This window comes from Maniola hyperantus, chromosome 24 (assembly GCF_902806685.2).
Source record: "Maniola hyperantus chromosome 24, iAphHyp1.2, whole genome shotgun sequence".
NCBI classification, from domain to species: domain Eukaryota; kingdom Metazoa; phylum Arthropoda; class Insecta; order Lepidoptera; family Nymphalidae; genus Maniola; species Maniola hyperantus.
The window spans coordinates 7,795,021-7,811,650 of record NC_048559.1 but is presented as its reverse complement, the minus strand read 5'-3'; the positions used below and the strand labels follow the sequence as shown (position 1 = coordinate 7,811,650).

At 38.4% G+C, this 16,630-nt stretch overlaps 3 protein-coding genes across 8 annotated transcripts in view; 2 read left to right on the top strand and 1 right to left on the bottom strand.

Moving 5' to 3' along the window:
* The window catches only part of LOC117993743 (ileal sodium/bile acid cotransporter-like), a 38,227-nt gene extending 34,284 nt beyond the window's left edge, over nt 1-3,943 (top strand). For all 5 annotated transcript variants that reach the window (XM_069506957.1, XM_034981561.2, XM_069506956.1 and 2 more), the window contains one exon: nt 3,933-3,943. The gene's annotated coding sequence lies outside the window, so the exon portion shown is untranslated. The remainder of the gene's footprint in view (nt 1-3,932) is intronic.
* On the top strand, nt 936-5,816 carry Theg (Testicular haploid expressed gene). The gene is made up of 4 exons (XM_034981568.2): nt 936-1,287; nt 2,538-2,793; nt 4,238-4,357; nt 5,559-5,816. Exons 1-4 carry the CDS (start codon nt 1,085-1,087, stop codon nt 5,640-5,642), a joined length of 663 nt encoding a protein of 220 aa, XP_034837459.1. The 5' UTR covers nt 936-1,084; the 3' UTR covers nt 5,643-5,816.
* A 567-nt stretch (nt 5,817-6,383) lies between these two features.
* Idh3b (isocitrate dehydrogenase [NAD] subunit beta, mitochondrial) lies at nt 6,384-16,160 on the bottom strand. Of its 2 annotated transcripts, none has more exons than XM_034981564.2 (9): nt 16,043-16,160; nt 15,199-15,288; nt 12,171-12,263; nt 11,644-11,760; nt 10,770-10,977; nt 9,739-9,902; nt 9,170-9,379; nt 8,410-8,546; nt 6,384-8,194 (listed from the first exon to the last, which is right to left on the bottom strand). In XM_034981564.2, the coding sequence occupies exons 1-9, from the start codon at nt 16,082-16,084 to the stop codon at nt 8,101-8,103; spliced, it is 1,155 nt and encodes a 384-aa protein (XP_034837455.1). In that variant the 5' UTR covers nt 16,085-16,160; the 3' UTR covers nt 6,384-8,100. The 2 variants fall into 2 exon arrangements, with proteins under 2 accessions (XP_034837455.1, XP_034837456.1); XM_034981565.2 differs by having other exon boundaries at nt 15,232-15,288.
* Between the last annotated feature and the right edge of the window lie 470 nt (nt 16,161-16,630).

Here is a 16,630-nt window from a genome sequence, read left to right as displayed (position 1 = left end):
TACAATATTATGCCATGTATAAGAAATGTATTTGCAGTCCTGTGCGTTGCTGGAACGAGCTGCAGGTCAAATCCACGCTCTTTTATCATTTAGATAATCTTCAATTGTGTAATATGCTTTTTTCAGGAGCATACTTTTAATAGATTTTTTAAACTTGTGTGAAGGAAAGTCCAAAATAGTTTGCGGGATTTTGTTATAAAAGGTAAGTATATAAGTGAGTCTATATGTTGTTGGGTTCACATGACTGGTTATTAGTTAAACAGATGTGAAGAGGCTGTTTACACAAACAATGGTTATGAGATCAGTATTTGTCTAAATGTCAATTTTATGGTTGAGAAATATAAGTTTTGGGAGAAAATGTGGCATTTTTATTCCATCTACTAAGTGCTTACCTCTTAAGACTTCTGTGTCAATCAAAAAGATTAGGTACCCGTTAGGTAAATGAGTATATACTAAAGTTTAGTAGGTAGGTAACTATTTGAAGATACTAATGTAATATAAGTCCCGCAAATTGCTATTGCGCTGGAACCATGTCTCATTAGCATCGAAATGACGTCATTTTAACGTCAGCCGAAATAAAAGTCTAGTGCTGATGTCAATAAAAATCGTGGCGGCCACGCGCATTAGCAATTTGCGGGACCCCTTCCTTCGCTCGCTTCCAGGTGAAGATCACTCACTCGTCTTCATTTATCTTCAGGTGAGATCGCAGTCAAGGGCTAACTTGTAATGGAATTTAGAATAAAGGGATCTCGATGTGGCAGGTTCTATTCTTGTCTTGTAAAATCTAAAACCTAAATCGACAGATCTGTGCCTTAAAACAAGTCCTACAAAAATTAAAAACATTCTATAGTCAAAATAAAACTGTCAAAAACACGACGGCAACGCCAACATCCCATTCAAGCTCAGAACAACATGTGCATTCAAGTCAAATTCAAGTGTCATGTCGCATGGTGAAACAAAAACGCCATAAAAACATCCAAAAATGTCCACAAAACAGTAGATAAACAACCAAAATGTAACCTCCTCCAATTTCCCTCCCACAAAACCCGTATAACTCTTTGATGAGCTAGTTATACCAACTAAAATGGGTAAGCCAAAGTACGACCACCCAACCCGCACGTTTCCATACAAAATACCCAAAAGACTGAACATACTCAGTGTACCACATAAGTATATCATTGATACTGGAGAGGGAATGCCGGCGCTAACTCCTCAGGGGATAAGGAAGTCGGCTCTGAGAAGTATTTTGAGTGATAGAGTGAATGACGCTGCTTGGCCTTACATACGGTTAGTAACTAAACCAAATCTTTAAAATAAAAATAAAATAAACCGACGTCCAAAACCACTACAAAGTAAAAAATAACTTTTGTTTCTACACGTGTAGGTATGTATGTACTTTGTAGTGGTTTTGGAAGTCGGTTTTTTTTAAAGTTTTCTGGTGTAAGTAGTAATTGCTTGGTACCTAAAATATCAATTCACCATCAGAAATTCCCGAATCAGAGTCCTTCGTACGAGCTCGAGTAGCTCGCCGCTCGTCATCTAATGTCTAAGCAGATGTTTTTATATAAGAAAAACCTGCCAAGTGCGAGTCAGGCTCGCGCAATGAGGGTTCCGTACTACAGTCGTATTTTTTCGACATTTTGCACGATAATTCAAAAACTATGATGCATAAAAATAAATAAAAATCTGTTTTAGAATGTACAGGTGAAGACCTTTCATATGATACCCCACTTGATATAGTCACTCACTTCGAAAGTTGTAAATACTAATTATTAGTTCATGACCACAATTTTTTTTGTGTGATCTAAGCTTAAATTCACGGTTTTCAGATTTTTCCCCAAATGTCAGCTATAAGATTACCTGCCTGCCAAATTTCATGATTCTAGGTCAACGGGAAGTACCCTGTACTTGTAGGTTTCTTGACAGACAGACAGACAGACAACAAAGTGATCCTATAAGGGTTCCGTTTTTCCTTTTGAGGTACGGAACCCTAAAAAGATTAGAATTTAGTAGGTACCTAAATCATCTGTAAGTATACGACAGTAAGCACGCGACAGGTTAAAATGGCAATCCGGGAGGGATCGCCCCACAAAGCCGCATATCCCCGTGTTAAACCAGTGCGGGCAAGCGCGGGTGGAGTGCGGGTGTGCGGGGCGTCCACCGCCTCATACCCCGATTGCCATCTCGAGACTCAACCTGTCGCGAACTATACCCGCTTCGTTCACATAACTTCCTCCTTCCCTCCCTCACCACCTGGGTGTCTGGTGCACTTCGACCGTCCGCTGTGCCAGATCCTTCTTTCCACGCACGTGCAAACTGTGGAACCAACTCCCATCGGCGGTGTTCCCACTAGATTACAACATGGGGTTATTCAAGGGGCGGACCAACAAATTCCTAAAAGGCCGGCAACGCATCGGCGGTTCCTCTGGTGCTGCAAATGTTCATGGGCGGCAGTAATCACTTAACATCAGGTGATCCGCCTGCTCGTTTGCTCGCTATCTCTATTAAAAATTAAAAATAAACTTTTTATTTTTTAGCCGTTTTCTAGTACTTAAGCGCATGTACAAGAACAAATTCAGCCAAGAGCGCTTAGAGCACATCGACCGTATGATAGATGCGTCAAATGCTACCTGCTATTCCAAACTAGCGAACTGCGTCATAGACCTGAAGAAGAAGGACGCTAAGGATGTGAAGAAGAAGCGAGCGTGGAGCGAGGGCGATTGGAAGAAGCATATGGATTATATCGGCCAGATTGCTGGACCCAAGCGGGAGTTTAAACCGCCGCCTGTTAAGGTATGTTTTTTTTGTTTGGTTCACCAACATCTACCTTAGGCGCTATACACTGCAACGTATAAACACCAGAAGTGAAATTAAATAAAGATAATATAAGTGCAAACAAATATAGGCTATAGCCCTTGATATAACACGTCCGCACGGTCCGACCATAATCCTACTCTATGGTCCGACCATCTGAGCCAAAAGTCCAAAACTCTCGCAGGAGTCGCATAAAGTCCTTTTCATGAAAGAAGTCCCGCGGTGATTTTTGGAACTAAATTTGACAATACAATTTGAGAGCTTATATAAGCAAATACAATTTAAGAGCTTATATTGTTTCATCGAAGTACGCAGGAAATAGTATTATTTGATTTATATATGCTAAAAGTAAAATAGGTAAATTTTTTACGACATTATGTCACGCGAGTACAGCGCTGCGTCTGGGGGACTTCTGTCAGGAAAAGGACTTTTTTTAGTAGGTAGGTACATCATCTTTGAGAATGACATTTCGGCTTTGTAGAGCGTTGTCTCTGTCACTCATACTTATATGACGTTTTGTCGGTCTCAACCACAGACAGAGTGCTCTACAAATCAGCTATATCCTACTAAAGGTCGATGTACATTACTTTCGGCCGCGTACTGTACAATACTTGATAATATAGGATAACCTAACTGGTAATGTGTGGTACAGCTTTAAAAATCCGGGCAAGTGCGAGTCAGGCTCGCGCAATGAGGGTTCCGTACTACAGTCGTATTCTTTCCACATTTTGCACGACAATTCAAAAACTATGATGCATAAAAATAAATAAAAATCTGTTTTAGAATGCACAGATGAAGACCTTTCATATGATACCGCACTTGATATAGTTATCTCACTTGAAACTACTAATTATTAGTTCATGACCACAATTTAATTTTTTTTGTGTGATCTAACCCTAAATTCACGGTTTTCAGATATTTCCCCAAATGTCAGTTATAAGATCTACCTTCCTGCCAAATTTCATGATTCTAGGTCAACGGGAAGTACCCTGTAGGTTTCTTAACAGACAGACAGACAACAAAGTGATCCTATAAGGGTTCCGTTTTTCCTTTTGAGGTACGGAACCCTAAAAATAAACGTTTTTCTTTCTTTCTTACTTCTTGCCGGCTAGCGGCAGCGTGAATGAAGGACAGACCAACAAACACACTTTCGTATTTGTAATATGTATTAGAACGTAATATGAACTCGTATGTAAACTCATTACATCTAAAGTGAAGTAAGAATAAAATAGCGTTCTATATTTGTAAGTCTGTCACTTGTGAGTTGTCGTTATCGTTGGAAAAAGTAATGTCTTTCTGTTAATATAATAAATTATATTTATGTATTTACGAAGATTGAGTTTATTGGGCGATCCACCTCCTGATCATAAATAATATGGAGAGTGTTTATTTTTATCTAATCCTTGTTTATTTTGCTCAACAGAGAGGCCCACGCAAACCGTTACAGCTTCTGTTGCCGAGAATCAACCAGAACTGTCATTTCCCTGAATTCAAATGGTATAGACGGTTATCCCAAGAGAATTGGTATCGCGATCCTGTTAAGGTAATCAAATAAATCATCATCATCATGATTAACCCATCGCCGGCTTACTACAGACCCCGGGTCTCCTCTCAGACTGAGAAGGAGTTTTGGTCATAGTCTACCACGCTGGCCATGTGCGGATTGGTAGACTTCACACACCATTGAGAACATTATGGAGAACTCTCAGGCATGCAGGTTTCTTCACGATGTTTTCCTTCAGCGGTAAAGCAAGTGATATTTAATTAATTAAAACGCACATAACTCCGAAAAGTTAGCGATGCGTGCCCGGGATCGAACCCCCGACCTCCGATTAGAAGGCGGACGTCCTAACCACTAGGCTATCACAGCTTTTTTTAATTAAATAAATGTAGGTACCTAACTAATTAGAATGATAAAAGAAAGAAAACATGTTTATTTTTTGAAGTTGTGCCACACATCACCAGGTACAAACCGTTCACTATAACTTGTCCCATAATGTTATGTTGGCACCATTGCAAGTCACACAATAATAAACCCTAAGTTCTAAGGAATAAAGCAAACAAAGCAATGGTGCCAATATGACGGCAGGGGTCAAGTTATAGTGAACGGTCTCTACCTAAGAGTTTTAGCAAAAGGCCTCAAGCAGAAGACGCGCAGGAATAAACTAGGTATGTCATGTGTGGCACAACCAGAAAAAAAAGATCCCAACTCAGCATATCCCGTGTACGCCTTGCACATAGACAAAAGTATACAGAGCAACGCTGGTTTTCAGTTGATTTTTATAGCCTAGCTTTTAAAGTGACCAACATAGATCAATGGATTACTAGCGAACCGCCCGCGTCTACACTCGGCGAGAATATATATTTAAATCCTCTTCATACCATATTCCGAGGGAATTAAAAAAAAAATCGGGTTTTTTATTGGCCTCAAAACAGCTGTTTTGTTTGTCTGTTTGTATTTTCGGTGGAATGTATGAACGTTACAGTCGTCCGAATAAAGATCCGGGGCTTGATTACGGTCGAATGACATGACAGCTACAATGTCACGAATTACGATCGTAATCACCTCTGATTGCTTGACGCTCACTCACTATTGGCTACAATGCATTGTTGCAACAAGAATAGCATAAATTCAGTCAATCACAACAATTGCGACTGTAATAATGATTGATGCAGGTTTTTCGGAATCGCCCTACCGAGTTCGCAAAGTCGCGGCTAAAAAATACTTCAAATTTAATTTTCAGGTACCGCCAAACGCACTCAAGTACCAGATAACGGACAGAGTGAAGAAACTAGCTGCTCCAAGAGTTATACCGCAACCAGAGTGATCGATTTACTGAAGAAAAAAACTTCTTTCTTAAAGTAACTTTTTACAAAAAGACCTAAAACTGAACTCATATAATAAACAAAAATTCTTTCATAAAGACTAAAGACCTAAAACTGAAAACTTTTAAGAAATAAATTCCGTAAAGCAGCCACAAAATAAAATTCTGGAAATATCAGTACTTGTTTTATTTAATAGACTCCCCTGGTTCGCTTGGTATATGCCTAACCTATTGTATAGAATTGAGCCCGATAAATATCCACGTATCAAGCCTAACTCAGGTCCAGTTTCTATTTAAGAGAGAGGGAGAGATGCTTTCAATCGGGGAACCCCCTCCCCCAAAATTGGGTAAGAAAAACGTATTCAACAGAAAATTCAGCCTCTTGGCTTGTTGAATTCGCTATTCACATTTTTTCACTGCTCATCAAGGGGCGTTTTTCTCACACAGTGGGGGGACAAATTTTTAAACGATGACGTGATAATTTTTCCAAGAACCTGATTGGTCGCGACTGCTACTATTAATCAGCTTAGCATATTTGTCGTTAACCCCCTCGCCCCTTTTTTTGCGATTTAGTCAAAAAGAACTTTTTCGCAGTTAGTCTAATTCGCGATTGGTCGGATTCGGACCAATCCATCCAAGAATCTGACCAATCGCGATTTGGATTAACGGCGAATTGACCTAACTGCGAAAAAGGTAAATCGGAATCCTTTTGTGTAGGGAGTCAAAAATAAAAACAATAGTATAATTGTCATTATTTTATTAAACATGGTAACATTAAATACTTAATCAATACTGTTTCCTATCAATTTCGTCTATGATTGCAGATCACATTTCTCCAAAAAAATTACAAATATAAATAAATAAATTACACTTACCGCTTAGGTACTCTAAGAGCAAATTTTCTACATTTGGTATGTTTATAATAACGCACACTCTGTACAATACATAGTATAAGAGACAACCAAAAGATTTTACATTAATAAAATATAATCATTTCTATTTTTTTTTGTATAAAATATATAAAGCACTGGCTAGGTGACGTCTGTGATTTCGTGGATGTAGGCTATCTAAAATTCCGTGTAAACTCTTCTTTTCCTGGATAAAATGTCCGTTTCCGGGATGCAAGCATCTGTACCAAATATGTTCAAAATAAGGTGACAGACAGACACCCTTTTGCATTAATTTGTGTGGATAGGTTATAATATTAGTATGGATGGATATTTATAACTTAAAAAGAGTATGTATAGTGCGTACATTTTGAGATCTCACTCGCCATTTTAGCTCTGTGTCAATAAAATTGTCATGTCAAAAGTACGGTTCACATTTAAATTAAAGACTAATCGTACTTTTGACATGACAGTTGACACAAAGATCTAAAATGGCGAGTGAGATTTCAAAATATATGCAGCATATTTCTATTTCTATTACAAAAACACTTTTTTCCACCAATACTAAATGTATTCGATTTTTGTATGGTCATCTCTTGAACTATAGGGCTGTAGGGCGTTATTATTTTTAATCTTTATAATTATTTATTTGTCCCTATATTCCATATCTTTACGCTCTAAGGGTAAGCACGCACTGTGGAATATAACCGCGCGGCTTTAAATCTCGAAATTCTCAACCAAATACGCATATGTTTTAATTATGCAAAAATCACAAGCACTGTTTATACTAATTTTGGCTTAGAATAAATAATTTTAAGTTACAACTTGTGATGTCGCCTTTTTTAACTTAATAATGTTGATTTGTATGTCTAACAGTAGAAAGTAAATACGAAGGTTTTTTGGGATATTAGGCATGTTTAAAATGAAAAAAATATTCGTCTTTCCCCAAGGCTGCTCTGTGAACTAATGAGGATATAGATTAAATTAATGAGGATGAATGAGGATATAGATTAAATTAAAATAATACAGATTAACTTATAATAGAAGGAAAACTTCGTGAAGAAACCTGCATGTCTGCGAGTTCTCCATAATGTTCTCAAAGGTGTGTGAAGTCTGCCAATCCGCACTTGGCCAGCGTGGTAAACTATGGCCGAAACCCTTGTCTCTTCTGAGTTCTCACTCTGGAGACCAGCGGGGTGTATGTATGTATGTATGTATGTATATACTTTATTGCACCACAGAAACACAAAGGACAGGTTACAAAAAGAAATCTTAATAAGTAGGTACAAAAAGGGTGATTACGTATCTCGCGACAGGCGTAAGTCTCGCGATCATTGCTGTCAAACGTCCGGCTAGAGAGAGACAGCAATAGCCACAAAGCAAAATAAGAAGAAGAAGAGAGACAAGAAATGAACTGTCGCATTGCTACTGCTGTCGCTACTGCAATGTTTTACGTAATCACCCCGCCGTTCTCTGTAGTGATGTGGTGATCATGATGTGATGAGTTATTTGGTAGAGCCCGCGCGAAAACATTTAACAGTGCGTACTGTCCCTATCGAGTAGGTACGTTACGTTTATGTGAGGCAATGAATAACCGCGTATGTGAAATCTTTTGTTGTGGACTGTCCGCCGAGATCCTTGGTTCTGACTTTGCCGTCCGTAAGTACTCTGAAATTATATCGTATATATAATAATAGTAATAGTATTGCCTTTCAGTGGCTGAGTGCTGACATAAATTATACAAGGAACACAGAAAAATATTAAATATATAAAATAGACGGATTAACATTTCACAAGTACGTACCTCTGCTTGAGCGAGAGGGACTGAGGGGGCCACGCTAGTTGCAAATCTGGACATATCTGTGTATGAAAGCAATACTAACTTGTTGATAGCGTTCTTGATCATCTTGGAGTAGGTTTGGAGGTTGACATGTGCCAACAAGTTGGCCGAGCACAGAAGCATGGCCGTGGGATTGGCGATATTTTTGCCCACAGCTCCGGAGAAGATGTGGCGGGCTCCCTGGAATATATAACATTCTATATTAAACTAGCTTATGCTCGCGACTTCGTCCGCGTGGACTACACAAATTTCAAACCCCTATTTCATTAAATTTTCAAAAATCCTTTCTTAGGGGATGCCTACGTCATAATAGTTATCTGCATGCCAAATTTCAGCACGATCCGTCGAGTAGTTTGAGCTCTGCGTTAATAGATCAGTCAGTCAGTCACCTTTTCCTTTCATATATTTTTGACTCACCTGTTCAACCACCGCACAGTCCTGCCCACGAGCCCACTCACAGGTTTGCCCACGATTTTGACTCACCTCGCACTGTCCTGCGCACGAGCCCACTCGCAGGTTTGCCCACGATTTTGACTCACCTGTTCAAATACTGCACAGTCCTGCCCACGAGCCCACTCGCAGGTTTGCCCACGATTTTGACTCACCTGTTCAAACACCGCACAGTCCTGTCCACGAGCCCACTCGCAAGTTTGCCCACGATTTTGACTCACCTGTTCAAACACTGCACAGTCCTGCCCACCAGCCCACTCGCAGGTTTGCCCACGATTTTGACTCACCTGTTCAAACACCGCACAGTTCTGCCCATGAACCCACTCGCAGGTTTGCCCACGATTTTGACTCACCTGTTCAAACACCGCACAGTCAGCACTATAAGAAGCGCCGGCGACTACACCCGCGCCGCCCACAAGCCCACTCGCAAGGTTGTCCACGATGTTGCCGTATAGGTTAGGGGTGACCATAACGTCGAATTGGTTGGGGTTGGAAACCATCTGCATCGTACAGTTGTCGACGATCATCTTCTCGAATTGGATGCGAGGGTAAAGTTTTGCCATCTGAAAAGATAAAGTATTTTTTTAATATATCTTTTTTTAAATTCCTGCACGAAAAATATAAAATATACAAATAATAATTGTTTTAGAACAGCTAAGTTCAGATTTTCCGTGACCGTGGCGAGCGAAACACTTTTTTCATTTCACTCGCTCGGGAAGGATTCCTTTGCCCTTCGAAATCTGCGTGGAAAATGGTAATTTTAACCGCCAGCGTGGACAGTACTTTTTAAATTCGAACGTGACGAACTGCGGTCTATGGTTGACGTGAACTTTTTTCTTTCTATTAAAAATACCACATGAATAGCCTTTCACACTGCGACATTCAATAACCATTAATTTAATATCATCTCTGTGATACTTACCTCTTCACAGCTTCGTAAGAACAGTCCATCGCCCAACTTCATGATGTTGGCCTTGTGTACAGCGGTCACCTTCTTACGCCTCATTTTCACAGCGTAGTCAAACGCGAACTTGGCGATACGTTCCGACTTGGCCGCTGTGATGATCTTCAGACATTCCACTACGCCTGTGGGATAAAGAATAACTCATATCCATACTATGCCTGAAATATTGACCGTGATCGTGGACCAGTGGGTGCTTGAGGAAGGATCCGGACCGCGGGGCACGCGGGGATCTGCGTGTTGTGTACGTCTGCCCCAGAAAGTGGAGAAAGACCAATTAGGGACAAGGACAGGAAAGAAAAGAATTTGTAGGGAGTCAAGAAGGCGCCCTCCCGCGTTTCGGCCCATATAACCGCGAGGTTGGTGGGGCCATGGGAGGTGGTGGGTTGTATGCCTGAAATATAAAAAACTAGTTCTGGGGGCGCCACTAGTATATGGTCTATGGTCACTAAGTATAATTATGTTCTTGTATAAATTAGTTCCACGGGTTTCCCGCAATACGGCGTGGTGTTTTATTTTTCTGGTCAGGATATAATACAGCTGTTAGTTGGCTTGGAGTTTCTCTACGTGATCAAATCAGAAATGAGTGATCCGTAGGAGAACTAGAGTAACCGACAGTGGCATGCATACAGTTTGAAGCCAGGGTAGGCATTAGTTAGGTAGGAACCTGTTTACTGGCAGGTCATAATGAAAAATATGCATTAAGCTATTACAACTGGGGTAAGCAGTGCATTAATGCCTCTATGACCTGCACGCCACTGGTAACCGACATAGCTCATCGAGTTGCGAAGCTGAAGTGGCAATGGGCAGGGCACATAGTTCGGAAAACCGATAGACGTTGGGGTCCCAAGGTGCGGCATAGCGATCTCGCACTTCGCCAGCGTGTTAGATTATGGCCAAAAACCCTTCTCACTCTGAGAGGAGACCCGTGCTTGCGATTCTTCGTTCTATTTCAGTAAGAATTTTATTTAAAGACCTGATCTGAAACTCACCAGGCACAGACTCGTGTTCCAAAGCAGAGTATTCGCCCTCGGTCTGTTCTCGGATGATGATGCAGTCGACGTCAGGGTGACGGCACTTGACGTTGGGTAAGGACTTGACATGGACGACGTTAGCGTACAAGTCCAGCGCATTACGCAACTTCATGTTCAGAGTTTGCAGTTCGCCGGTATGGGAGAAGTCTGGGGTGGCCAAAATACCCTGTGAAAATTAAAAATCAACTATATGGTACAACTAGCTTATGCTCGCGACCTCGTCCGCGTGGACGACACAAATTTCAAACCCCTATTTCACCCCCTTAGAGGTTGAATTTTCAAAAATCTATTCTTAGCGGATACCTACGCCATAATAGGTATCTGCATGCCAAATTTCAGCCCGATCCGTCCAGCAGAGGTTTGAGCTGTGCGTTGATAGATCAGGCAGTCAGTCACCTTTTCTTATCTAAATATAATAAATATTTAGATTTGAAACAATTTTTTTAAATCTTTTTTGAAAATGTTAAAAGTAGGCAAAAGATATGAGTGAGTCGAGGTAATGTAAGGTTCGAAAGTTTGAAATATATTTATGGGTCTTTAGCTGTCTTTAGTTATAAGATTACTAGATGATACCCGCGATTTCATCCGCGTGGATGTAGGCTCTTTGATCCCGCGGGAACTCTTCGATTTTCCCGGATAAAGGTAGCCAATGTGTTGACAAGGTATATACTATCTCCATAACACATAACACACACGCAAACAAACTTTCACCTTTATAATATTAGTGTGATCACTAAACTAAACTAAGTAAGTAAGTATCACTAAACTTCAAAAATAAGTCACTTTTATTAAAAGCTAAATCAAGTTTACCTAGTTTTGTTTTTATAAATACCTTGATACAAATCTTGTTTCTGGCAATGGAGCCGACGACATCTTCGAGAGGAGCACTCAACGTCGGGTTCACTTCGGAGAAAAAGTACGACTCGAAGTCCACGGGTATGCCAGCTGCCTGTTCAAAAAGTTTTGTAATTACTGTTCCCTATAAAATGATTTTTGTCCCATTTAAAATTAGAAATGATGTCATATTATACGTGTCTTGCAGTTTTAAAAATTAAATATTTTATATTTCAGATTATTGTCGGAAGTGTATTTAAATCAAAATTTGAATTGGTATAAGTCCCGCAAATTATAGAGACGGACAGCTTTAATTTGAAATATTTCTACTTGTGTCAACAAGAGCCATTGGATATCGTGGGGATACCAGGTAGAAGCCGAACTACGTTTCATCACCGCATTCGTTCATTTATTCGTTTTACTTTTTACGAGTTAGGTCGCCATCCCCAGACCCAACATACGTTAAGAAGCTTCACTTCAAAAAAAACCTGTTACAATATGTACAAATCAAAATCGTGGGCATACCTTGAAAACTTCTTGAACGGAGTACACAAGCTCTGGGCCGACGCCATCGCCGGGTATGAGAGTGCATTTTACGCGACCCTCCTTGCTTGTTTGCTGAGTTAGAAATTATTTAAATTATTGCTCGATCTTAAAATACCGAAAGGAGACGGCCCAAATTTGCCCCAGAGTCGTTGTATAGTGAAAAATACGAAGAGACCTAACTATATAAATGTAATAAAATTACTTTACAAATAGTATTTTGAAAGACATAAATAGAAACCTACGAACTAGCGGGGTTTAAAAATCATTTTAAAAAGAAGTATTTTCATTTCCTGTAATAATATAAATACTATATAGTAACACTATCTAGGGTCAAAAATACTATTTATTATTAATTTACATAGGAAAACCAACCCAAAGGTAAAAGTTTTATTGTGATGCATAAACTTTTTTTTTCTGGGGCAAATAATGTTTTTGGGAGTGGCCATCTACGTTTAAAGTTTTGTGATTTTAAGTTACTTTTAATGCTAGTATTAACTACAAGTACTTACCTCGTAGATCTTAAAAATTATGTACGTCTACGCAACTTTCTTGCCCTATCAGGTTTCGAATTACATGATAGAACCTAAACCTAGCTGATCATCAGAAAATTGGCAACAAATAAATATTTCCTTTATTCTTTGAATTGTATAAATTACCATATTATATCGTATTTAATGCTTGTACTTTGATTATAATAATTGAAAATAAAGGCTTTATACATTTATTGATGTAAATATTTTATACTTTCCAGTATTATAAGTTAACTATTTGTAAATAAGTTTGTTGAGTAAATCAAGAAAGTGGGAACTAATCCCACATTTTTGATTTTTGTAAAAAAATGTCCATATTAATTTATGATTTTTTTAAATTTGTTAGATTCTTTTCCACTAGGGATGAGAACAAACCCCACCAATATGATAGTTTAATTTTAATAAATTAGCTAAGTAGGTGGATGTGTAGTGTGTACTTAAGAAGGTTTCAAAAAGCAAACCTTTTGGTTGGAATCTTGCCTATCTCTCAATATGCATGCGCATTTCACTAGAGGAGAAGAACCCTCTAGTGGAAGAACCCTCTTGAAGAAATAATAAATTGTCTGGTTTTTAAACACATACCTACAATATATTATGTTACATTTTATATACAGTACGCGGCCGAAAGTGATGTGTAACATCAACTTTTAGAATGAGATAATAGATTTGTAGAGCACTGTCTCCGTCGTTGAGACCGACAAAACGTCATATAGGTATGAGTGCCAGAGACAACCCTCTACAAAGCCGAAAGTCATTCTAAAGGCCGATGTACATTACATTCGGCCGCGTATTGTACTGTATGTGCTTATTTAATGTAATTAATGATACTGGTGGGTACAACACGAAGTACAGTTATTTGTTACGTTGCATTGGACAAAACATAGGCTCGCATTGCATGTGATGCATGGACGCATGCAATGTTATCTTCATACATACATGTGTGTAACACAAAATACCATTTTAATATAACCCATAAGTCCTACATCATTTATTGTTTCTTTGATTTGTTTGCTTCGCAGCCTAACTGAATATTATAATATTATGGCAACTCTTAAAACTTGCATCCATGGGTTATGTTCACATAAATAGCCATTCTATTCTTGTAAATACTACTGTATATTAAATTACATTTAAAACGTTAGTGTACTACCACTTTTATAAGTCCCATCGGCAAAATTCGTTTGCACAGAAAAGCGCAACTTAACGCTCACTAAACCGGAAGGTACACCAATGAAATACACACCTTATTACTTTATGTTAAGATTTTTAATAAAGAACAACGATCTCGTTCATATTTAGCGCTACAAAACATGGCACATAAGCAACAACCAATAGCGGATAGCCGTGCGCTATCATTGGCTGAGATATTTTCGCGCCATTCACAAATATTTCTGCGCAGGTACATCGGCGAAACTTATAATGGTAGTACTGTAATCTATTTTGGTGAGAACAACTTCTAGCACTGAATAGAATGGCATAAAATAACACCAAAATATAAAATGCATGCACTTTCAAAACACTTACATTTTGGTATGCTCATGTTGTTCCTGACAAATACACTTTGAAAAAATATTACTTTTATGGTAGAGATATTGGTATAACTGATTCTGAGCACACCTAAATTTTAGAGTGTTCGCATCCTCTTCTTACTAATGTAATATGAAAAGGACAGGACACTAAATTTAATTTAGTGCTGTCAAACCGCATGACTTAGTAGCTGCCAGTCGCGAGCCTATTGTTTCAATTTATAGTGTGCACTAAAATTTTGAGTCTTTAAATGTAAAATTCATGTTCCGTCCTGTTTTAGCAATATTAAAAGGAAAAAGATGCAGATACTCTAAATTTAGTTTAGAGAAAAATAACAGAATCAGCGCCATTTATTGCTTAAACATAATTTTGATGCCAATTTTGTAGATTTTATCTACATAATATAAGTAATTTGGTTGCCAATTTGTCTTATTCTTAGAAGTATAATCAGAAATACATTTACTTGGATATAATAATGCAAGAAAGCAGAACTATTGAGATCAGCACAGAATTAATATTATTGAAAATTAATCTGTTGTACTATCAACCATTTTTACAGTATAAATAAGTAACATAGGCCTTCCCAAGAGCACGCCACCACACACGTTCCTCTACCTTCCCCATCCACCCACTTCCCACTACCTTCTTGAGTACCGACTTCACTACCGTCAGTCTAGACTCTACCGGGTTGGAGCTCGTCCCACACTGCATTTGCTGATACGCATTCTCAACTCCAGAACACATCTGCTCCAGCTCACCCAGCTGCCATCGGTTCACCACTGCCACTTCAGCTGACTAATTTGTTGTGCTATGGTTCTCCTACTCTTGGGAAGGCCTATATCCAGCAGTGGATGTAAACAGTCTGATTGATTGATTGAAATAAGTAACATACAATCTTCTACTTTTTTGCATGAGGACAAGTGCAACCATTAGTCAGTTAGTATTCTCACCAGGGTGCTGATTGAATGGGGCGCGAAACATACATTTTTGTCAGCATTTACTGCCGTTGTGTGCAAACCTTTGCCCATGTGCTGTGAACCCTGAAAAATAACATTTACCATAAATACACAATGGTCATAGACTAGTGGTTAAGATGTTGGCTTCCTAAAGTTCCAGGGTTCCATCCCAGGCACGCACCTCTAACTTTTTAGGGTTCTGTAACTCAAAAGAAGAAGGATTGGATAGGATCACTTTGTTGTCTGTCGTGTCTGTCAAGAAAACCTATAGGGTACTTCCCGTTGACCTGCCAAGTCATGAGATTTGGCAGGTCTTACAGCACAAGTAAAGGAAAAATCTAAAAACTGTGAATTTGTGGGTACATTTTTTTGGTGAAGAGAATTTGAACAAATTGCATAGTATCTTAGAAGGAATCTTAAGATATTTGCGTAGGTAGTGCATACAGAGATCTATGTAGAGGTATAGTTATTAGTTAATAGAGAAGCAAAAGAATTTATAGAATTTCTCGCCGGAATTTCTTAAATGATAAAAAGCATCTAAATGCGCAGTTAATTAACTTGAACACAATATGGAAATGAGAACTATAATAATATAGCATGCATAGGCAGTAGGCACAAGATCACGTGAGGTTATTTGATATCCTCAAGGATCTGATTATTAAAAGGAATTTATATCGCAAATACAAACTAAAATCTGAACATTCTTTGCATAAAATACAAGTTTTTAAAGAAATAACAAGATTTAAAATAATAACAAGTAGGTAGTTACGAAACAGATTTCCAAAATAGATTTTCAAGGGTTTCTCTGAAGAAGTTACTAAAAAGAAGCATACGGTACCTGTATTAATGTACGGAAAACATTTCTGGTAATTAGAGACATGCTCAATTAGTTTTGAAACCTTATAAAAGGCTAATGTTTCAGAAAAGCAAAGGTATTTCTGGAACGGATTACGGACCACTGTAGTCTGTGTTACGGACGTCCCGCAGCCGCGAATGACAATGACAAATGAAAATGACAACAAAAATGTGAGAACCGAGAACTGTCAGAATCACGTCAGAATTGACATTTGACAAGACAAATGAATAATACCATATACGCTCCTTGCCACGTTATTTGAGAAACACATGATAAGTAAATAATTCAGTATTTGAAGTGTAATTTAAATGTTTTAAGCCACTTTGTTACATATTTTTACATTTTTGATGATATTACCTTATTAAAATGACAGCAAGATTATTGTTTTTAAAGAACTCATAACTGGTTTGAAGTTTCCTACTTGCAGAGTGCTTACAATGGAGCGTAATAAAATAACTAATATTTTTTTAGTACGATAACACTATGAAGACACTAATAATATAAAATTGTTGATTGAATTTAATTTTATTTTATGGTCTTTTTCGACTTCCATTAATCATTTTAATTTTT